At 34.9% G+C, this 24,359-nt stretch overlaps 1 protein-coding gene across 5 annotated transcripts in view; it reads left to right on the top strand.

The window, feature by feature from the left end:
• The window catches only part of SYCP1 (synaptonemal complex protein 1), a 124,759-nt gene extending 103,017 nt beyond the window's left edge, over window positions 1-21,742 (top strand). For 3 of the 5 annotated variants that reach the window (XM_060625345.2, XM_078451532.1, XM_078451533.1), the window contains 5 exons: window positions 1,023-1,082; window positions 7,168-7,347; window positions 13,332-13,475; window positions 21,116-21,205; window positions 21,303-21,740. In XM_060625345.2, coding sequence (XP_060481328.1) covers window positions 1,023-1,082; window positions 7,168-7,347; window positions 13,332-13,475; window positions 21,116-21,205; window positions 21,303-21,440 — 612 coding nt within the window. In that variant the 3' untranslated portion in view covers window positions 21,441-21,740. Of the gene's footprint in view, window positions 1-1,022; window positions 1,083-7,167; window positions 7,348-13,331; window positions 13,476-21,115; window positions 21,206-21,302 lie in introns of all 5 variants that reach the window. The other 2 variants (XM_060625344.2, XM_060625346.2) reach the window with 2 other exon arrangements.
• The last annotated feature ends 2,617 nt before the right edge of the window (window positions 21,743-24,359 follow it).

Here is a 24,359-nt window from a genome sequence, read left to right as displayed (position 1 = left end):
GGTGCTTTTGCCCTTCTGTCTTCTAGAAGCCAAGATACATATTCAGAGAGGCAGTGCAATTTTGCTGGTTTAGAGGATGTACTTTACTCTAGAAGATAGCATTCTAGGCCCTTATTCTAGTCCCTTAGTAGAGACCCCAGTTTTCACTATAACTAAAAATCAACCATTGGTGGTTGATAGGATACATAATAAGAATAGTGACTATTGTTAAATTAGTTTACTGCCAGCGTCTTTGTGGTGAAGTGAGTTTTTTGGTTAGGAGCAACACTCTGGGATAGAGAGCACAATGTACAAGAGGCATTCAGTGAGGATTGATATTGGCATAGGCATCATGGGCAGGCACGGCAAGTTTGCTTAAAGTTCTGTGTGTTGGAACTTTCCCTTCTCTGAGTCCTTTAAGTTCCCCTGGGGCTGTAACAATTCTGTTTTCCAGTTGGCTGTCATATTAAAGGCATAATACATATTCTTTTCTGTAGGCCAGGGGTAACTTTTCTCTTTTCTATACTGAGTACACATACCCTAATCTCCAGCAAAAGTGATCTATTATTTCCTAAGTATTTTGTACTCTTTTTTCCCTCATCCTTGATTATCTCATGTTGAAAGTTCATTATCCAAGGTCCAACTGAGATGTATCCTCTCTCAACACACAGAAAAATTGAATTCTACATCTAAAGGCCCATAATACTTGGATCTCTTTATAGCTCTTCACAGTTATTACTTGTGTGTATTCCTTAGTTTATAATCCAATTCGTCTACTTCATTTTACAAATGAGAAAGTTGATTCAGAGTTTTAAAAGACTCAGGATTCCACAGATACATACTAGACAGATCAGAATTTTTAAAAAAGATAATCAAAACTAAATAATGGGCTCTGTAGAAAGAAACTAATTTGCTTTTTTTTCATTATTTTCTAATATTTAGAGTTTAGCATTCTTTGTTGATACTTCTCAGCAAAGATTTTGATAATAGCATTAATTTTTGATAACAGTAATGACTGCATTGTGTGTACTCATTTTTAATAGGAAAAACTCAAAAAAGAGACCAAAGAAAACACAGTTCTTCTCAAAGAAAAAAAAGACAAGGTAAGAGTTTTATATAATTCTCCTGGTTTTTCTAACATTTACCTGAAAAATTTTTTTGATAAATATGTAAGGAACATCTAATATTCATTTCTAAATATAGAATGTGCTTAGAGTATACCAGTATATATCATGTATGCTTATGGAGTTATTTTGATTCATGTATAATTCCAGTAATATAGGCCCATTATTTAGATTAGTAAATGCCCTATATTTCGTTTGGGGTTCTGGATATATAAATTACAAATGAGGAAATAATACAAGAAATAAAAAATTTTAATAAGCTTTTATTTGCTATGCCTTATTCCAACAATATTGAAATAGCACAATCTTTATATGTAATGACTATTAGGTTTATGAAACATTTCTGAGTTTGGGAAAATTACTTTATGCCTCAGTTTCTTCATTGATATAGGGATAATTAATAGTATCTATTTTTTAACGTTATAAGGATTAAATGAGATAATATTTTAAGGCATTTATAATAGAGCGTGGCACATAGAAAATGCCATATAAGTGTTTAAAAAATACAGTGATGAGCACTGAGTAATGTATAGAATTGTTGAATCATTACATTGTATACATGTAACAAATATAATACTGTATGTTAATTATATTTCCATTAAAAAAGTAAAGCAGAAAATCGTGAATGTTCTGTATGTAGGTACACCTTGAAGATAGTGCGGGTTCAGTTCCAGATCAATGCAGCAAATACCACAGTAAATGAATTTTTTGGTTTCCCACTGCATATAAAAGTTACATGTATACTATATTGTGGTCTGTTGAGTGCGCATTATGTCTAAAAAACAGTGTACATACCTTAATTTAAAAATACTTTATTACTTAAAAATGCTAACCATCATGTGAGCCTTTAATGAGTAGTAATCCTTTTTGCTGGTGGAGGGTCTTGCCTTGATATTAATGGCTGCTGACTGATCAAGGATGATGGTTGCTGAAGGTTGGGATATGTGACAATTTCTTAAAATAAAACAAGGATGAAGTTTGCTTCACTGACTCTTCTTTTCACGAATGATTTCTCTGTAGCACGGGATACTGTTTGATAGCATTTTGCCCATAGTAGAACTTATTTTAAGATCAGAGTCAGTCTTCTCAAATGCTGCTGCTGATTTATCAACTAAGTTCACATCATAGTTTAAATCCTTTGTTTCATTTCAACAATCTTCACAACATGTTCATCAAGAGTAGATTTCATCTCGAGAAACCACTTTTTTTTTTTTTTTTTTTTTTTTTTGCTGATCCACATGAAGTGACTCCTCAGTTGTTAAAGTTTTATGAGATTGCAGCCTTTAAATCACATCTTCAGGCTTCACTTTTAATTCCAGTGTTTTTGCTGTTTCCACCACATCTAAAGTTATTTCTGCCACAGAAGTCTTGAACCCCTAAAGTCATCCATGAGGGTTGGAATCACATTCTTCCAAACTCCTGTTAATACTGATATTTGACCTCTTCTATGAATCACAGATATTCTTAATGGAATCTAGAATGGTGAATCCTTTCCAGAAGGTTTTCAATTTACTTTTCCTAGATCCATTAGTAGAATCACTATCTGTAGCAGCTGTAGGCTTACAAAATGCACTTATTAAGTGGTGCTTGGGTGGCTCCATCAGTTAAGCGTCTGACTTTGGCTCACGTCTTGATCTCACAGTTCATAAGTTCGAGCCCTGTGTCAGGCTTTGTGCACACAGCTCAGAGCCTGGATCCTGCTTCGGATTCTGTGTCTCCCTTTCTCTCTGCTCTCCCCTACTCACATTCTGTTTCTCTCTCTCTCTTCCTCTCTCTCTCCCTCTCTCTCTCAAAAATAAGCAAACATTAAAAAAAATGCAAAATGCATTTCTTAAATAACGAGACTTGAAAGTCAGAATGACTCCATGATCCATGGGCTGCAGGCATCAGAGCAGTAACCTTGTACATCTCCATCAGAGCTCTTGTGTAACCATGTGCATTGTCATGGAGCAGTAATATTTTGAAAGGAATCTTTTTGTCTGAGCAGTAGTAGGTGTTAACAGCAGGCTTAAAATATTCAGTAAACCATGTTGTAATCAGATGTGCTGTCATCCAGGCTTTGTTCTATTTATAGAACATAGGCAAGTAGATTAGTGTAATTCTTAAAGGGCCTTAGGATTTTCAGAATGGTTAATGAGCACTGGCTTCAATTTAAATTCACCAGCTGCATTAGCCCCTAACAAGGGAGTCAGCCAGTTCTTTGAAGCTTTGAAGCCAATCATTGACTTCTCCTCTCTAGCTATGAAAGTCCTAGATGGCATCTGCTTCCAATATAAGGCTGTTTCATGTACATTGAAACTCTCTTGTTTAGCATAGACCCCTTCAGTAATTAATTAGCCTAGGTCTCATGGATAATTTCCTGCAGCTTCTATATCAGCACTTGCTGCTTCACCTTGCACTTTTATGTTATGGACATGGCTTCTTAAACCTCATGAACCAACCTCTGCGAGCTTCAAACTTTTCTTCTGCAGCTTCCTCACTTCTCTCAGCCTTCATAGAATTGAAGAGATTTAGGGCCTTACTCTGGATTAGGTTTTGATTTAAGGGAATGTTGTGGCTGGTTTGATCTTCTATCCAGACCCCTAAAACTTTCTCCATATCAGTAATAAAGCTGTTTTACTTCTCATTTGTGTGTGTTCACTGGAGGTAGCACTTTTAATTTCCTTCAAGAATTTTTTCTTTGCATTTACAACCTGCCTAGCTGTTTGGTGCAAGAGGCCTAGCTTTTGGCCTATCTCAGCTTTCAACATGCCTTCCTCTCTCTAAGCTCAATCATTTATAGCTCATGCTCTTTTTTTCACTTGAACACGTAGAGGCATTGGAGCGTTACTGATTGGCCTAATTTCAGTTTTGTTGGGTCTCAGTGAATAGGGAGGCTCCAGGAGAGGGAGAAGGACGGGGAATGGGTGGTCAGTGGAGCAATCAGAATACGCACAGCATTTAACAGTTAAGTTAGCCATCTTATGAGGGTGTGATTCATGGTGCCCCCAGACAATTACAATAGTAACATCAAAGATCACCAATCACAGATTACCATAACAAATATAACAATAATGGGAGAAGTTTGACATATTGTAAGAATTATCAGGATGTGACACAAAGAGAAAAAAGTTCCAGTAAGTGAGCAAAATGGTTAAGGAAAAATGTTGCCAATAGGCTTGCTTGACACACAAACAAAAAACACCAAAAAACACACAGCATCTGAAACACAGTAAAGTGAAGTGTAGTGAAAGGAGATATGCCTGTATATGCATCACTAGAAATGTAACCTTCAGAAAAGAATGAGCTGGTAGGAGAATATATACATTTCTATGACTTATTATGAAGGGGAATATTTCAGTATTCTAGAATGGGGGTGAATTTTCTTTCAAACTACCCTTCTACCCCAGGAAGTGTTAAATTCCTAGACTTGGCCACAAGGTGGTGTAGTTGTCATTATCAGTCCTTTCAAGAGAGAAAAATTTGTCTATGAAAACAGCTACGTTTTGGAAATTCTGAGGATGACTCCTGATAAGTCCAGAGAGCAAAAAGATTTACTTCCATCAAAATTGTGTTATCAACTATGATGCAGAAATATTTAGGAAGGAGGATACAAAAATGCAAGTGTGTGAAAAAAAGCTACCAAAATTTATACCTGCTGGAAAAAAGATTATGAAGTGAGATCACTAGAACTGGGCAGAAGCCTACACGTCACCTCATTTAGCTCCTTGATTTATGTAGATGGACAGATTTAAGCCAAGAGGTACTTGGAGATTTACTTAGAATCACCCAGCAAGATAGTAAAAGATTGAGGAGAAAAGAGTATATTCCTTGACTCTTAGTCTAATGTTTTGTTCTGTTTTTTAAAATATAGTCAACATACAGCGTTATGTAAGTTCAGGTACAACATAGTGATTCAACAAGTTTATACATTATCCTGTGTTCACCACAAGTGTAGCTACCATCTGTCCTATTACATCACCATGATAATATCATTGACTGTAGTCTTTATGCTGAGCTTTTTATTCCTGTGACTCATTCATTTCCTAACTGGAAGCCTGTATCTCTCACTTCCTGTCACCAATTTTGCCCATTCTCCCATCCTCTTCCCATCTGACTACCATCAGTTTGTTCTGTGTATTTATAGGTCTGATTCTGCTTTTTGTTTATTCTTTTGTTGTTTTTGTTGTTTTTGGATTTCACATATGAGTGAAATAATATGGTATTTGTCTTTCTTAGTCTGACTTATTTCATTTGGCATAATAGCTTCTAGGTCCATCCGTGGTGTCTCAGATGGCACAATCTCATCCTTTTTTATATGTATATTCCTCTGTGTTATGTAATAACACAGTTATGTAATATTCCTCTGTGTGTGTGTGTGTGTGTGTGTGTGTGTGTGTGTATGTATACCACATCCTCCTTATCCATTTGTCTATTGATTAGTCCAGTGTGGGATTTAAAAAAAATTTTTTTTTTAATGTTTATTTTTGAGAGAGACAGAGACAGAATGCGAGTGGGTTAGGGGCAGAGAGAGAGGTAGACATAGAATCCGAAGCAAGCTCCAGGCTCTGAGCTGTCAGCACAGAGCCCGACACGGGGCTTGAACTCACAAGCTATGAGATCATGACCTGAGCCGAAGTCAGTTGCTCAACTGACTGAGCCACCCAGGCGCCCCAGTGTGGGATTTTTTATTACAAATTTTTAAATGTTTTATTTACTTTTGAGAGAGAGAAAGTGCGAGTGGGGGAGGGGCAGAGAGAGAGAGGGAGACACAGAATCTGAAGCAGGCTCCAGTCTCTGAGCTATCAGCACAGAGACTGATGCAGGGCTTGAACTCATAAACCACAAGATCATGACCTGAGCCGAAGTTGGACACCTAACCGACTGAGCCACCCAGGTGCCCCAAGTTTTTTAATTTTTAAATTAAAATTAATTAATTTATAGAGAGTGAGAGTGTGAAAGTTGTAAAGGGGGGAGAGGGGGAACTTGCGGGGGCGGAGAGAGAGAGAACAAACCTTAACCAGGCTCCATGCTCAGCAGGGAGCTCGACACGGGGCTGAATCCCATGACCCTGGGATCATGACTTGAGCTGAAATCAAGAGTCCGATGCTCAACTGACTGAGCCACCCAGGCTCCCCTACTCCCAATATTTTTATAGCACATGTGGTCACCTCTTAATCCTGCATCTTATAACCTCCTAATTTAAATTTATGGCAGACTTAACCACTGAACTTTTGAGAATAGCCCTTTGTGTGTGGTTTGTATGTGCTCCGTTTTTTCTTGTGAGTAATTGCCATGCATGGAGACAGTGGCAACCAGGAGAAGTGATAAAATACAAAGCAACTAACACAATTCCACTAAAGTAGCTACTACGAACTGTTACTAGAAAGATAGGTCAGATGCTAAAGAGAAGATACATATGAAGGTAGAAAAAAAATGGAAGACATTGAATTGAAATAAAACCTAAGTATTTAAAGTAAATTTGCAATTTGTTTCAGAATTGAAGAAAATTTCTTTCTTCAAAAAAATTTTTTTCTTAAAAAAAAAAAAACAAACATTTTTTTTTTCCTCCTGGAAAAAATTTCTGGTTCTTTACTTTTATAGGTTTTCTTACCTATTTTTCTTTCTTTTCTTTTTTTTTTTTTTTTTTGGTGGGGAGTAAGGCTGGTGGATAGGAAAGGTGATATTTTTATAGATGAGAGAGAGGAAATACGAAAGCATAAAAGAGAATGGATAGAAATGAGAATAAACTGCCCTCTGGCTTTTAGACTATTGTAATGAACAACAAAGAAAGGCTTTTTTGCTACCAGGAATAGAGGTTTTTCTTTAGCAAATCCTCAACTTTTGGTCCGTTAGAGAGTTGAGATGTTTTATTTCTTTTTATAGCAGCTCTGTGAAGACAGAGAGGGGCAGACACCATTTTCATCTTAAATGGGAATATAAAGTGATAAATATAATTTATTGAAAGTTATTTAATAATAAATTTGGGGGTAAATTCTAGTTTATTCCAGTGTTATCTCTAGTAGTTGCTGCACTTTAAATGACATATAGTGATGATTTTATTCCTATTTGTTGTTCAATATAGAAAACACAGACATCTCTGTTGGAAACACCTGAAACTCATTATTGGAAGTTTGATTCTAAAGTAGCTCCTTCACAAAATGTATCCAGAAACATCACATCAGTGGACAATGGCAAATCCAAAGACAAAAGAGACTATTTGTGGACATCTGCCAAAAGTACTTTATCCACACCATTGCCAAAGGTTGGTTGCTAAAATTTGTAAGAAGTTCATAACGTTTTGGTTAAAAAAGGTTTTAGTATCATATGCCATATATCTGGTATTGCACATACATATATAAAACCAATTCAGTTTTTGTGATACCAGCATGAAATGGTTTCCTTTTTTTTTTTTTTTAAGTTAAAAAAATTTTTTTTTTAAATTACTGTCTACAACTTAATGACATCTTGGGCAGATTCCGTAAATTTTTGGCATTCACCAGGTGGCATTCCCTGATGTGGGAAATCTGGTTCTGACTTGGCATTTTTCACCCCAGTTGCTTCCTTTGCTATTTACCCTTCATCATCTTGCTGGGAGAGTCCTTTACTTAGCAGTCAGCCCTTGGTGGATCAGGTACCACCAGGAGGTGGCTGAGTTACTAGCTATCTTCCATATGCCCACTTAATCCATGGGGAATTCATTCAGCCTTTCCGTGCTAAATGGTAGTACAGAATGTCTACTCTGGCCCGCCCCCCCTCCCCCACCACCATCCATCTCTCTCTAATTTCTTTATACTCTAAACTATTCAGCCAGATGCAAAGACAAATGAAATTTCTTCCTAAGTGTGTATCTAGTGAGGTATACATTAAGTGTGTATCTTCTTAAAGGTGCCCCTAGTTTTATATTAGTTCCTCACTTGGCTTGGAACTTGAAGGGAAAAATATCTCTACCTCTTTGTATCCTTCTAAGTTGAAATTTCATACCTTTCCTTCTCAGTTTCCTTAAGATAAGGAAACCTCTTTTCTTCCCAGAAAGGAGGTGTTTGGTGCTTGTATGGCCAGTTTAACCACTTTTTAATAAGCCCAAAAGAAGGATTGAAGGATCCAGGCTTTAATCATAGGTTACTTTCTTTAGAATATGGGTTACTAGCACTTTTTTCCACAGCTTTGTGCCCCAGTTAACAGTTCCAGAGCAAAAAGAAGAGTCTCTCACATCCTGTTGATACATATTATCCACACCATGGAAATTATGAAAATTAGTAAACTACATGGCTTAGAGAGGCTTTTATATAAAATTATTTTGTTGTATTTATAACTATATTATTCACATGAAATGATCTTTATAGAAAATGAACCTTACTTAAAAAAAAAACTTTTTGTTGAAATATATGCAAAAAAAATGCCCAGGTCTTAATTATACAATTGGATGAATCTTTACAAACTAAAGATGACTTTTTTAGTAATCAGCATTCACAATAAAATACAGAACATTACTATCACCTCTGAAGATCTTCTTGCCCCCTTACTAGCTTCTCCCCCAAGGCTAACTACTGTCCGAACTCTAATATTTGATGTATCTGTTTTTGCATTTTCTATAAACAGAATCATTATTTTTGTTTTGGCTTTATTCATTTAACATTATGTTTGTGGGACTCATCTATATTGTTGCTTTAAGTTGTAGATTCTCTGTTTTTGTTCCTGTATAGTAATCCATTGTATGATGTGCCATATTTTATTTATTGTATTGTTAGTGGACTTTTGGGTAGTTTCCAGATGGGACTTTTATGAACAGTGTTGCTATAAAAATTCTAGTATTTGACATGTATGCATTTTGGTTGGGTATGTCTTTAGGAATGAAATTGCTGGGTAATAGCATTATGCATAATATGTTACATTTTAATAGATATTGCCTGAGCTGTTTTTTACTGTGATACAAAACATGTGTTTTTTGTTTTTTGTTTTTTTCCCCCTCATGCCAGTTCTCTGATTGCAGACACCAACTAGGTGTCCCACAACTTGATTAAATTCTCACACTACCTAGAGCTAATGTAGATCCCAGTAAGTTAGGGCTCAGTCTCATAAGACTGCTTCCACTTCAGACACCAGTCACAATCCTGGTTTGCCACTTGTACTACTGACCAACTGGCTCTAAATTGGGGGTTCCCACAACCCCCTCCTCAGGTTTGCTAATTTGCTAGAATGACTCACAGAACTCAGGAAATTCCTTTACTTACTATTACCAGTGTATTATAAAGGATACAACCCAGGAACAGCCAAATGGAAAAGATGAGTAGGGCAGGGTATAGGGGAAGGGGTATAGAGCTTCCATGCTCTCTTCAGGAGTTCCATCCTTCCAGCAGCACCTCTGTGTGTTTGCCAACATGGACATTCTCAGAACCCTATCGTTTAGGGTTTCTTTTTAATGGAGATTTCACTACCTAGCATGATTGGTTAAATCATGGCCATTGGTAACTCAATCTCCAACCTCTCTCCCCTCCCGGGAGGTCAGGGGGTGGAACTGAAAGGTTACAAACTTCTAATCAAACCTTGTTTTTTTCCGGCAATAAGCTACCATCCTGAAGTTATGTAGGTGCCCTTTACTGCCAATTGTTTCATTAACATTAACTCTTGTCCAGTTGAAAGGAGTTCATTCTGAATAGGAAAAGACTCCTATCACATTACTGTCAACAAAGACCAAATGTTGTACCAAAAGATGCTCCTTTCACTCAGAAAATTACATGCGTTTTAGAAGTTCTCTGTCAGGAACCAGGGACAAAAACTAAAGGTATGTTTCTTGTTGTACCACACTGCCAATCATTTAAAAAAAAAATCATTACATCAATTTATATCTAAGCTAGCAGCAAGTGAGAGTTCTAGTTGCCCCACATCCTTGCTACCACATGGTACTTTTTATCTTTTTGATTTTAGCCATTCTCATGGCTGTGGTGACTTTACTTTTTAAAAAAGAACATTTTTACCATAATTTTAGATTTACAGGAAAATTGCAAAGGTAGTACAGAGAATTCCTTTATACCAGTCACTCAGTTTTCTACATTGTTAACATCTTACATTACCATGTACATTTGTCAAAACTAAGAAACATACATTGGTACATTACTGTTAACTAAACTTTATTTTTCCATTAATGTTTTCTTACTCTTCCAGGATTCAATCCAGGGTACCACTTTGCATTTAGTTGGCATACTTCCCTAGTCTTGATCTTAAATTTTTAAAGTTTATGTATTTATTTATTTATTTTGAGGGAGAGAGAGCATGAGTGGGGAGGAGCAAAGAAAGAGGGAGAGAGAGAATCCCAAGCAGACTCTGAGCTGTCAGCATGGACCCCAGTGTGGAGCTCACAAACCGTAAGATCGTGACCTGAGCTGAAACCAAGAGTTGGGCACTTAACCAAGTGAGCCCTAGGTGCCCCTAAGTATTTTCTAGTATACCATTTTAATCCTCTTGTTTTTTTATTATACTTTTTGAATTATTTTCTTAGTGATTACCTGAGTATTAACGTCTTAAAATGATTTAGTTTGAATTAATACCAATGTAATTTCAACGGTATACAAAAACTTTGCCCAGACTTAGTTTCATTCCCTCTCTCTTTTGATATCATTGTCATGCAAATCATATATTTATACATTTTAATCCCATTGATACAGTATAATAATTATTGCCTTATGTGTCTATATTTTAGATTAGATAGGAAAAAAGAATTATAAACAGAAATACATGTATACTATCTTTTATAATTATATAGTTTTCTTTACTGGATGGTTTTGGTGTATATAGAATTATTTGAATTATTTGGAAACAGGTTTTTTTAAGTGCTTTGGAGTCAACCTACAGCTGTTTTAACTCCATGCTTTATGGTAGAAATCAACTGTATGTAATGAGTCACTTGTCTCTTCCTGCTTTTCTAGTTTGTCTTTGACTTTTGACAGTTTGATTGTATGTCTAAGTGTAGTTCTAATTGAGTTTATCCTCCTTGGAGTTTGTAGAGCTTCTTGGGTGTATAGATTAATGTTTTCACCAAATTTGGGAGGTTTTCAGCCATTATTTTTTCAAATGTTTCTTCTTCCCTTTCTCTGCTCTTATCTTGGAACTCCCATTATGTATACTTGATGGTGTCCCACAAGTCTCTGAGGCCGTGTTCATTTTTCTTCTTTCTATTTCTTAGACCAGATAATTTCAATTGAACTATCTTCAGGTTCATGGATTCTTTCTGCTTTAATCTGATATTGAGCCCCTCTACTGAACTTTTCATTTCAGTTATACTTTTCAACTGCAATTTTCAATTTGGTTCTTTTAAAAAAAAATAAGTTTTATCTTTATTGATAATTCCATTTGGTTAGAGATTGTCATCATACTTTATTTCTTTAGATATGGGTTTCTTCAGCTCCTTGAACATATTTAAAATAACTGACTTAAAGCCTTTGTCTAGGAAATCCATGACAGGTCTTCCTTAGGGATAGTTTCTTTTGATTGTACCATCCCAACCCCTGTGATGGGCCATAGTTTTTTGTTTCTTTGCATGTCTCATAATTTTTTCTTGAAATCTGAACACTAAAAATAACATAATGTGACAGCTGTGGAGATCAGATTCACCCCTGTCCTTAGGGTTTGTTGTTTCTGCTTGTTATAGTTGTTGTTTGTTTAGTGACTTTTCTAAACTAATTCTGTAAAGTTTGTATTCTTTGAGTGCCACTGAAGTTTCTACTTGGTTAGCTTAATGTTCAGCTAATGTTTGAACCAACTGAGCCTGTACCAATAAATCTCCCAATTTTTACCAATGGACTGTAGGTACTTATTAGGGTATACCTTCAGCACTCAGCCAGACCATTGATAACTGAATCTTCAAGCTCAACTAGGGCCTTCTTAGGTCTTTCCTGTGCTTATTCACAGTCCTATGCATGTGTGGCTTTCTACATTTCCAGGAATGCCAGAATTTTTGAAGTTTTTGTCTAGTTTATCATTTGACCTGTTAAAATCATTGCCTCATGGAACTGCAAAGTGAAAACACTTGTCTATAATTGTCTTGATAAATGCTGTGTCCTACTCAACACCAAAGAGAAAGCTTTTGTACTGAATGAGTTCTGAATCAGGTTAAATACAGACTAGCTTGTGAGGTCTTTCACAGAACCCCTAGACAGATCAAATAATGACAACTCTTTGGGAATAAAAGCTTTGAAAGAGCTCTCAATTTTGTTTTGCTCTGACTAATGGCTGCCAGTCTGGACCGGGAGTGTGGGATGTTATTTTTATGGGTAACATAGAGAATGGGAGCTAGGATGAAGAAAAGTTAAGACACCGCAAAGCTTGCTGTTCTTATGGAGGTTCTGCCAATTATTTTATTTTATTTTATAATTAAAAAAAATTTAATGTTTAGTTTTGAGAGAGAGAGCGAGCGAACATGAGTGGGGGAGGGGCAGAGAGAGCGAGGGAGACACAGAATCCTAAGGAGGCTCCAGGCTCTAAGCTGCCAGCACAGAGCCTGATATAGGGCTTGAACCCACAAACTGTGAGATTATGACCTGAGCTTAAGTCGGAAGCTTAACTGACTGAGCCACCCAGGCACCCCTCTGCCAATTATTATTTTTTTAAAATAAACACTACAGTTTGTGACAAGCTTTTGGTTAATTTCCAGAGTTCTGAAAAAGTGGACTTTGACCATTTTGCTAGTATTTTATTGCTTTATGGAAGAGAAAATTTTTGGAGTACCTTACTGTGCCATTTTTGCTGATGTCACTGACCTAACTTTTTAAGGTACTTGAAAAAAAATTGTAAAACTTACGGGGAAATACGGAATACTAAACATTGACTAATGTGAATTACTTAATCAACAAAATATAAGCATACCTATTTTCTCATAAATCAGTAAGGATTTTTGTAGAGAGAGCTAAACTCACTCTGTTTTTTGGTCTGAATCATTGTTAAAAAAGTTAAAAATCCCTCTTCTTAAGATCGTTGACTCCTGAAGTTGAAGAGTGTCTCTCCGCACTCTCTCCTGCCATTATTTTCTTCAGTAAGTTGAAGGGAAGGACAAAGAAAAAGTTTTCTATTAAAAATTTTTGGAAGGAAGTTGTAAGTTTTAGCATCAAAAATACCTGAATTAAATTCTTATCAAAAATCTCTATATACATTCCACTAATAATTGAGAGTTATTGATTGCTAAAGACTTAACTTGCCTTTATTAATAATACGGGGTTTTTGATGGGAAAATGTATTGTTTTTCTTTTTGGATAGGCATATACTGTGAAGACACCAACGAAACTAAAAATTCAGCAGAGAGAAAGCAAGAATATACCTACCGAAGAAAGTAATAAAAAGAGAAAAATGGTCTTTGAGTTTGATATTAACTCGGATAGTTCAGAAACTACTGATCTTTTGGTAAAAATACTACAAATCAGTATTTATTACTTGTTTACATTATTCATTATTTTTATACATTACTTTTTGATGTATATGTATAATATATACACATAGCATCTACCATTGCAATATTAAAATATAGTAGAACTCTACTACAACACAGAGCCCTATATGCTTTTGCAGCATTTCGGATAGGGTTCAAATAATCTAACTTCAGTAAACATGGCATTTTGAATTACTTAATGTAACATAGTTGACACATGATTAACAATCTTGTTTTCCAGCAGAGTGTTACAAGGAATTTTTAACCACATTTTCTCTTTTTTTGTTTCTTTTCTTCTTCCTCTTTCTTTCTTTCAGAAAGGTTAGATGAATCTTGCTATGGCCAAATTTGTTATTTAGGGCCCCTTTTGATTTTGCTAATATACATGTTACTTCATTTTATACCACTTTTTGGTTGAAATCTGTATCAAGGTATAACATTACTATTATTCTTAAAGAGTTAATGTATTAAAGATGAGTTGTTTAAGGAAGATATTTCCCCTAGCAGTTTGTAGTAGTAATTACTCCCTACCATGGGTGTATCCACACATACCAGTGTTTTCTGAAGTTATAATATTGATTTATTGAGAATAGTTAAACTTAGATTCATTTAATTTAAAACCAAATAAATCTCATCACACAAAATGAAGCAATATACCAAAGATTCCTAATTACAAAATTCCAGTTAAAAGCACTTGTTTCATTGTTGCCACTTACAACTTTTGAGATTCTTCAAGCTTTTTTGGGACTTCTTTGTTCTGGAAAAATGAGTAGCTGAAGTCTTAAAACTTTAATTATTGAAGTTAACATACAGAATCCTTACTCAAGTACCTGTTGTTTTATAGATGTTAACATTTTAATGATTAAAACTGAACCAAGCAATGTTTCAAAGACTACATAGATTATTTCTTAGAACAATCTCCTGTTTAAGAAGTATAGACAATGTTGCTGTTCTCATTTTACAGAAGAGGAAACTGAGTCACACAGATACCTTGCCCAAAATCACATAGCTAGTAAGGCAGGGAGCCAAAATTTGAACACAGACCATCTAGCTCCAAAGCCTATGTAAGACCATGTACATAGTAACTTCCAGCTTAAACTGAAGTCCAGATATATAAAAATGTAAGGAGAATTAGTAGAAAGACTATGAGCTCTGGGATTAGACACTCCAGGGTTGGAATCCCTACTATTTTTCTAGCAGTGTGAATTTAGCTGATCTGAGATTCAAAATGACTCATCTCATTTTTAAAAGGAGCATCACAACTTTGCAACACCATAAACATACTACACTATTATATGTATACACAATTATTTCCACTTGTCTAAAAAGACATTTCATGTCTGTTTATTTGGTTATAATTATCATTTGAAGTTACTATTTTTGTAAATTTCTTAACTGTTGTGTTTAAATTTTGATGAACATTCAAATTATTATAAAAAGTTAGATGTAAAAATGGATTGTCTAAGTGATCTTGGAGAAGATGGTGGAGTAGGACATACCACAAATTTATTTCTCCACCTAGATAGCAATTGTACTTGCAGAAATTGCCAGAAGTAACTATTTTGGAGCTCTGGAGACTATTTGAATGCTTGCAGTTTCCAGGGTTGCAACTTGGTAAATTATAGTTAAGTTTGCAACCTTAAGAATGGTGGTAACTACCTATCATCCAATCCATAGGCCTGTGGCAGACAGCTATGCTCAGGTCTTGGCCATAGCCAGGGTAAGCAACAAGGACTTTTTCTCTGAGTATCAAGGTTCATTGTTCCATATCATGATTGCTGCTTCTCACCACTGAGGTGCAGGCACAGAAACTTCCTGTCATTCTTTCAACCCTCGCTGGCTTGTGTCTTCTTAGAGGATTTAAGTGATCTGTACCTGTGGGTTTTTTTGTTTTGTTTTGTTTTGTTTTGTTTTGTTTTGTTTTTTGCCTTCCTCTTCTTTTCATTTTTCTTCTTTGGAAGACCAGGCATTTAAGAATTAGTACATTCAAAAGCACTCACATTTATGGGGTATTTAAAACCACTACATGTGCCCAGGGAAAGACCAGCTCAGAAAAAACCTGAGATCTCAAATTTTCACCTCATCCTGATCCCTGGCATAGAAACTTATACAACATAAAACAAAAACAAAACTAACCCACTACAGCAAACCCTGGGGAAAGTGAAGAATCTGATTTGCAGACCTATCTAATTATAAGATTCCAGTGTCTAGTTTTCAACAAAAATCACAAGGTATACAAAGAAAAGGAAAGTATGGCTATACAAAGGAACAGAACAAGTCAACGGAAAATGTCCTTGAGGAAGCCCAGATGTTGGGCTTACTAGATAAAGGTTTCAAAACAACCATCTTAAAGATGCTGAAAGAGCTAAACGAAGACATAGACAAAGACAGAAAAATGATGTATGACTAAAATGAGAATACCAATAAAGAGATAGAAATTATAAAAAGAACCAAGAAGGAATCCTGGAGTTGAAAGTACAGTAACTTAAAATGAAAAGTTCATTAGAGAGATTCAAAAGATTTGAGTAAGCAGAAGAATTGATGAATTTGGAAATAGGATCATTGAAATTACTGAGTTTGAGGAAAGGAAAGAAAAAAGGAAAAGTGAGTAGGCAGCCTGAGACTTGTGGGACATCATCAAACATATCAATATATGTTTTGTACGAGTCCAAGAAGAAGAGAGAGAAAAAGGGGAAAAAATATTTGAAAAAGTAATAGCTGAAAACTTCTCAAACTTTGATGAAAGAAAATGAATCTACAAATCCAAGAAGCTCATTGAATTCTAAGTAGTATAAAATCAAACAGACTCACGTCAAAACACATTATAATCAAACTGTCTAAAGACAAAGAGAATCTTGAAAGTAGTGAGAATCAACTCATCACAAACAAGGTACTCTCAATACAATTATCAGCTGATTTCTCACTGAGAAAGACTTGGAAACCAGAAGACAATAGTTTTCCATATTCAAAGTGCTGAAAGAAGAAAATCGTCAACTGAGAATTTGATACCTGCAAAAACTGTTCTTCAAAAATGAGGGAGAAATTAAGACATTCCCAGATAAACAAAAGCTGAGGGAGTTACCAAATAATTTACACAGGAACTTACAAAAGCTAGCATTGTAATTTTGTTTGTAACTCCACCTTTTATTTTCTACAGGATTTGAAAGAAATTGCATCAGAATTGTTAATCTACATTACTGGGTACCCAAGGTATAAAGATGTAATTTGTGACATCAATAACAGAAAAGGAGCATGGAGCTGTATAAGAGCAGGATTTTTGCAGGCTATTGAAGTGAAGTTGGTATAAATTCAAATTAGATTGTTATAACATTATAGGATGTTAAATGTAATCCCCATGGTAACCATACAAAAAAAAATCTGTAGAATATACACAAAAGGAAATGAAAAGGGAATCGAAACATTTCACTACAAAAAAAAAAAAAAAATCACCTAGCCATAAAAGAAGACAGTGATGGAGAAAATGAGAGAGAAACAACAAACCTATAAGGCATATAGAAAACAAACAGCAAATAGGCAGAAGTTAGTCTCTCTTTATTGTAATTACTTTAAATGGATTACACTTTCCAACCAACATAGATTTACAGAATAAAGAATGATCCAACTAGTGTCTTGTCTAAAAGAGACTCATCTTAGAGCCAAAGACACAAATTGAAAGTCAAAAGGTAGAAAAAGATATCCCATGCAAATAGTAACCATAAAAGATCTGGGCTGGCTATACTTCTATCCAACAAAATAGGTTTTAAATAAAAAAAGTGCAAGAGGCAAAGAATGACATTTTATATTAATAAGAGGTTCAGTACAGCAAGAAGATATGAGAGTTTTAAACATTTATACCTAATAACAGATCCTCAAGGTACATGAAGCAAGTCTTTACAAAATTGAAGGGACTAATAGTTCTACATCAATAGTTGGATACTTCAATACCCCATCTTCAATAAAGGATAAAACAATCAGAAGATAAATAAGGAAATAGAGGACTGGAAAACCACAATAAAGCAAATAGGACTAACAGATCTATACAAAACACTCAACAACAACAGAATACACATCATTTTCAAGTGCACATGGAATATTCTTCAGGATAAGCCGTATAGATTACAAAACAAGTCTCAATACATTTTAAAAGATAGCCATCATACAAAGTATCTTCTCTGACTACAATGGGATGAAATTAGAAATCAGTAAGAGTAGGAAAATTAGAAAATTCACAAATTTGTGAAAATTAACACACTTTTAATCAGAGAAGTCGTCACAAGGGAAATTAAGACTTAGATATGAATAAAAATGAAAGCACAGTATATCAAAACTTATGTGATACAGCAAAAACCACACTCAGAGGAAAGGCATAGTTCCCAAATTCCTACTAAAAAAGAAAGATCTCAGTTCAGTAACTTAACTTTACACTTTATGTAACTAGAAAAAGAAGAACAAACTAAACCCAAAGCTAGCAGAAAGAAGGATATAATAAATATTCAAGGGGGAGATAAACAGAGAATAGAAAACAATAGAGAAAATCAATGAAACCAAAATTTGTTTATTTGAACAAAATTGACAAATCTTTGGCTACACTAACAAGAAGATGTAAATAACTTGAATCAAATGAAAGTGGGTACATTATTACTAATTATTCAGAGATAAAAAAAAATACTGTGACTATATGGTAACAAATTTTATAACCTAGAAGAAATGGACAAATGGGTAAAATCCTCAAAACACAAATTACCTAAACTGATTCAAGAAGAAATAGAAAATCTCAACAGACTTATCTACAGTAAGTAAAGAATTTGAATTAGTAATAATAAAACTCTCAACAAAGAAAAGCCTTGGACCAGATGGTTTCATTGATGGATTGTATCAAACATTTGAGGATATAACCTTCTCAAGTTTAAAAAAATTAGAGAACTCATGCTAACTCATTCCCTGAGGCCAGCATTACCTTGATACCAAAGCAAAATACAGATATCATTAGAAAAAAATTAAAGACCATTATCTTTTATGATTGTAGATGTAGAAATCCTCAACAAAATATTAGTCAAATTCCACATCATATTACAAGGGCTATTCACCATGACCAAGTGGGGTTTTTCTGAGAAATACAAGGATGGTTCAGTATAAGAAAATTAATGTAATATATCACATTAATAGAACAAAGGGAAAAAATTTCATCTCAATTGGTACAGAAAAGGCACTCAAGAAAATCCAACATTTTTTCATGATTAAAAACTCATAATAAAGGGAAAATTCCTCAGCATGATAAAAAGTACTTCCGAAAACCCACAGCTAACATCATAGTGGTAACAGATTGAAAACTTCCCCCTAAGATTAAGAATGAGACAAGGATATCCGTTTTCACCACTGCTAGTCAACATTGTTCTGGAAGTTATAGCCAAGACAAAAAAGACAAAGGGAGAGGGAGGGAGCTAAAAAGCCGGCATACAGATGGAGTATGGTGTACAGCTATGTGCAGATGTCATGATCCTATCCATTGAAAATCACAAAGACTCCACAAGAAGGCTACTAGAGCTAATAAATGAAGTCAGCAACATGGAAGGGTAGAACACATGACATCAGTTATGTTTCTATACACCAGCAATGATTAAAATCCAAAAGGAAATTACTACCACTACTACTACTACTACTACTACTACTACTACTAGTACTATTATTTAGGTACAAATCTAACCAAGAAGGTAAAACACTGAAATACAATGAAAACTATAAACATTGCGGGAAGAAATTAAGACTTAAAGAAATAGGAGAAAATTCTGCTTATGGATAGGAAGACAACATTGTTAAGATGTCAAAACTACCTCTGATACTAAAATTCATACAGAACTACATGGGTCCCCAAATAGCTAAAACAATTTTGAAAAAGAAGGATAATGTTGGGGGATTCATAGTTCTCAACTTTCAAATTTTCTACAAAGCTAGTAATTTAAGCAGATTAATACTAGGATAAGGACAGATATATGTGGAATAAAATAGCCCAGAAATAAATCCTCACATATATAGTCAATTGATTTTTGACAAGAGTGCCAAGACCATTCAGTGGGTAGAGAAGACATTTTTTTCAACAAATGGTGCTAGGACTGGATATACCCATATGCAAAAGAATGAAGTTGGACTCTTACTTTATACCACATATAAAAATTAAGTAAAAATGGATCAAAGATCTAAACTTAATGCTAAAACCATGAAGCTCTTAGAAGAAAATATTGGGAAAATTTTCATGACATTGAATTTGGCAAGGACCTAATGGGTATGACACCAAAAACAGCCAAGAAAAGAGAAAATAAATCAATTTGACTTCAAAATTAAGAATTTTTTGTGCATCCAAGGACACTATTAAAGTGAAAGGACAAGCTAGAGGGTGGCAGAAAATATTTCAAATCATATATTTGAAAAGGAATTAATATCTAGAATACATAAGGAACCCCCATAATTCAACACCAAAAACCATACAGCCCAATTTAAAAATGGACAAAAGACTTGAATAGACATTTCTCCAAAGAGGATATATAAATGGCCAACAAGCACATGAAAAGGTGAACATTACAGAGTTAGAAGGACAGATAAGGTTTTGTTTTAATTGGGTTAATTTATTTTTATTTGGGCAGTCATTAATGAATTATCAGTTTGCTATGTACTGAGTAAAATTTTAACAGTTTCCAGGATGATTTAAAAAATTTTTCTTTTCTAAGCTGGTCAGTTGGTACATACTGGTTCTGAGTATAACTGAAAAGGCAGCTTTTTATGAATTACTGAATTCTGCTGAAATCTTAGAATTCATGAAAATCTCTCTGAATATTTTTATTCATGAAGCTTCTGTAAATGTGACATTAGGAGCAGGAAAAGATAATGTAAACAGATTGCTTGCCTGACTAAATCTGTGTAGTATATTTATTAAGAGAATGGATTCTGGAACCAGCCTACCTGGATTTGAATCCTGGCTCCACCTCTTATTAGCTGTATAATCTTAGGCAAGTTACTTAATATTTCTGTGTCTTCATTCTTCACCCTCAAAATGGGGATAATAATAGTATACCTACTTCATAAAATTGTTGTGAGGATTAAAGCTAAAATACACAAAGTGATTAAAACAGTTTCTAACATAAAGTACTAAATACGTGTTAGCTATTGTGTAGGGACATTACAATACTCATAAGTTGATAATTGATAACATTATAGCTTTATAGGATTATAAATGCTTATTCTAAAGCTGAAGTGTGAGTTTGAATAAGTGGGCTGGGGGGAAGGAGAAGGAAAGGTAGTATAAAGACTCTGAAACTGAAATAGAAATAACTAAGTACTATTCATACACATCTTGTATTTCACATAACCTTTCAGGAACACAGTTAATAGAATCCAAATCTATGTCCTTGTTTGACAGATGGAGGATTTATTTTGTCATTGTCTTCAGTTTTTCTTCTTTTTTCTCTCCTCTTTCTCCTCTCTCTTCCCTTCTCTTACCTCCTTTCTTCCTCTTTTCCCTTCCTCGTTTTTCTCCTCCTCTCTGTGATATGTAGGAAAAATCTTAATAACAAATATCAGTGATGACAGACTCCAAATTAATATTTTTGTATCTTCCTTTAAGGGCATGGTAGCAGAAGAAGACACATCGAAAAAACTGTACAAGACTCATAATCCACCAACTCCTCATCTTTGTGTCAGAACACCAAAACAGGTATCTTTTCATTTTTACTTCAGAAAGCAAATTTCAAAAGCTGGACTTTATCTTTTTAAATTAGATATACTATGATTTTATTTTATTTTATATTCAGACCCCTTCATCTCTAACAACGCCTGGATCTACACTGAAGTTTGGAGCTATGAGGAAAATGAGGGAAGATCGTTGGGCTGTAATTGCCAAAATGGATAGGAAAAAAAAACTAAAGGATGCAGAAAAGCTATTTGCTTAATTTCAGAAAATAAGTGTGATTAAGGAGCCTAATAACATCTTATTTATAGTTAATTAAAAATGTTTATTTTCTGAAGAGCCAGTTTCTGAAATTGAGACTTTTTGCATAAATAATTTGGTTTTTAAAATTTGTATATTTTGGCCTAAATTGAAATAACCACATGTTACCTGAAATCTTGTAATTGTATTCAAATAATAAGAAGATTGTATTTTGTTTTTACCTTTTCTTGTATTTATGAAAACTGTTTTAGCTAAGTTTTCAAATTTGTAAAGTTATCCATTAAATGCTAGGAACACATTGAGATTTACTCTTTATTCTTTACTATTAAAATATTTTGAACGCAAATAAATTGATTCTGTGAGGTCATCTGAACAGCTTATCATAATTTTGATAATATTTGTTTTTAAAATCTTAAGGTCCTTTTAGTGAAGTTTCATAATTCTGAAGAAGCTTTATCTATTTAGTTGTAGGGGGGAAAAGGCTATACCTTTTAGCTATACTAAACTTTAGAGCTATACTAATAGCTCTATCTATTTAGTTGTAGGGGGAAAAAGGCTATACCAGTATGCCTTCATAACATTATTTATTCAACACTTACTAATTTAAGCAAATATTTATTGAATGCCCACTAAGAGCAAAACACAGTTCTAGATACTGGAGATATGACAGTGAACAGAACAAAAAAAAGAAACCCTCTGTTTTTCTAGAGCTTACATGTTAGTGAGGGAAATAGACAAGACAGAAAATTTAAAGACCAAAACATAGTGTACTGTTAATGGTAATTGCTAGGAGAAATAAAACAGAAGAGTACTAGGGAGTATGAAGAAGGTTGGACTTTTAAGTAGAGTGGGCCTCACTGAGATAACATTTGAAGATCTGATGACTAACAAGTGAGCCTGTGGCTCTATGGGAGAGTACATTCCTGGCGCAAGGAACAGAAGTTCAAAGACCCAGAGGTGGAAGTGTGCCTACTGTATTTGAGAAGCAGCAAAGAGGTCACTGTACCTGGAGAATCATGAGCAAAAGGAAGAGTAGAAGGAGAAAAGGTCTATCTTTATCAGGATGGGGAATTTGGGTGGGCAGTTTATGTAGTGCTTGTAACTACTGTAAGAACTGTGGCTTTTACCCTGAATAAGATGTGAAATTAATAGTATTTTTTAGCAAAGAAGAGCTATGATCTGACTCAAGTTTTAACATAAGGACCTTTCTGACTACTATATTGAGAACAGATTTTGAAAAGAAGACAAAAGGCTAAAACAAAACAGGAACTTTTTTTTTTTTTTTTATTTTAGAGCAAGTGAGGGAGAAGGCCAGAGCAAGAGAGAGAGAATCTTAAGCAGGCTCCATGCCCAGCATGGAGCCCAAGATGGGGCTCAATCCCATGACCCTGGGATCATGACCTGAGCTGAAATCAAGAGTTGGACACTCAACTGATTGAGCCACCCAGGTGTCCCAGGAAGTTATTTTAATAATGCATATGAGAGATGGTATTTGGCTTGAACAAGGGTGAAAGCAGTAGAGGAATAATGTGGTCAACTTTTGGATCTGCTTTGAAGATTAGATCTGGGACGTGATAAGAAAAAGAGCCAAGGATAATTTAGTATTTTCGGCCTGAGCAATGTAGTTTTGGACATGTCAGGTTTGAAATGCCTGTTAGACATCCAAATAGGGGATGGTAAATAGGCTTAGAGACAAGTTTAGGGTAGTGATATAAATTTGGTGGGAGTTAACAGCATATTTAAAGCTATCAAACTGGATGAGAACATGTATAATCATGGGTGTGACTGTACCTAGAAAAGAGGAGATTAGAGAGATGATAAGAAACCATCAAAAGATTAGCTAAGAGTGATAGTGAAGTCAAGCAAGAAAGTATTTCAACAAAGAGGGAGTGATAAATTGTGTTAAGTACTGCTCAGAGGTAAAGTAAAATTGGTTAAGTTGTTAATGTGGAGCCTGGATGATCTTAAGAATGGCAGTTTTGGTGACTGGAATTTGAAGGGGACAGTCAAGAGAATGGGAGTAGAGGAAGTGGAGATAACATCTCTATCAAGAGTAAGAAGCAGTATGCCTGGGTGGCTCAGTTGTTTAAGTGGCTGACTTTGGCTCAGGTCATGATCTCATGATTTATGAGTTCAAACCGCGCATCAGTTCTCTGCTGTCAGCGCAGAGCCCACTTCGGATCCTTGGTCTCTCTCTATGCCCCTCCCCTCCTTGTGCTCTCTCTCAAAAATAACATTTTTTTAAAAAGTGTAAGAAACAGAAGAAGTTACACTTTAAAGGGAAGAAGATAAATGAAGCAGTTACTAGAAATGGAAGTGGATCAAGAGATTTTTTTTTTTAAAGATCTAAGAATTAATAGCATGTTTAATAATTAGGGAAGGATTCAGGATGGGGGGAAATGATTATGCAGGAGAGAGGGAAGTGCTTTTTTTACTGTTTTGTTTTGGGTTTTTTTGGTAGAATGTTCTATGATAGGCAAGATGAATAGAATCTAGTGGAAAATGAAAGTGCTGGGCCTTAGGTAGGAAAATAGAGAGTTCTACCATAGTAACCAGAGAAACGGAAGAGTGTATCACACAAGATGTTGGTAAGTGGATAGGAGTTTGTGGAAGTTGTGGTTTCATAGCTTCAATTTTCCTAGTGGAGTAAGAATTGAGAATGAGAATGGAGGAGAAAGATGAGCAGGTAAAAGATTCATATAAACTAGGGAAGCGAAAATAAACTGTCAAAACAACTGACAAGTAGATAAAAAATAGTTCCAGTTGTCTCTAACAATTTTGGTGTAGTAGAACTCTAATTCCCTCATAGTGTGGAATTCTGTGTGCCAAGAAAAAATGGAAATGCTATAACATTACAGAAATTGTGTTCCTCCTTCAATTTGTAAGCCTTTGACTATACTCTGATAACTGGAAATGGTTT

This window comes from Panthera onca, chromosome C1 (genome assembly GCF_046562875.1).
Source record: "Panthera onca isolate mPanOnc1 chromosome C1, mPanOnc1 haplotype 2, whole genome shotgun sequence".
NCBI lineage: Eukaryota > Metazoa > Chordata > Mammalia > Carnivora > Felidae > Panthera > Panthera onca.
This window is presented reverse-complemented; position numbering and strand designations above follow the sequence as displayed.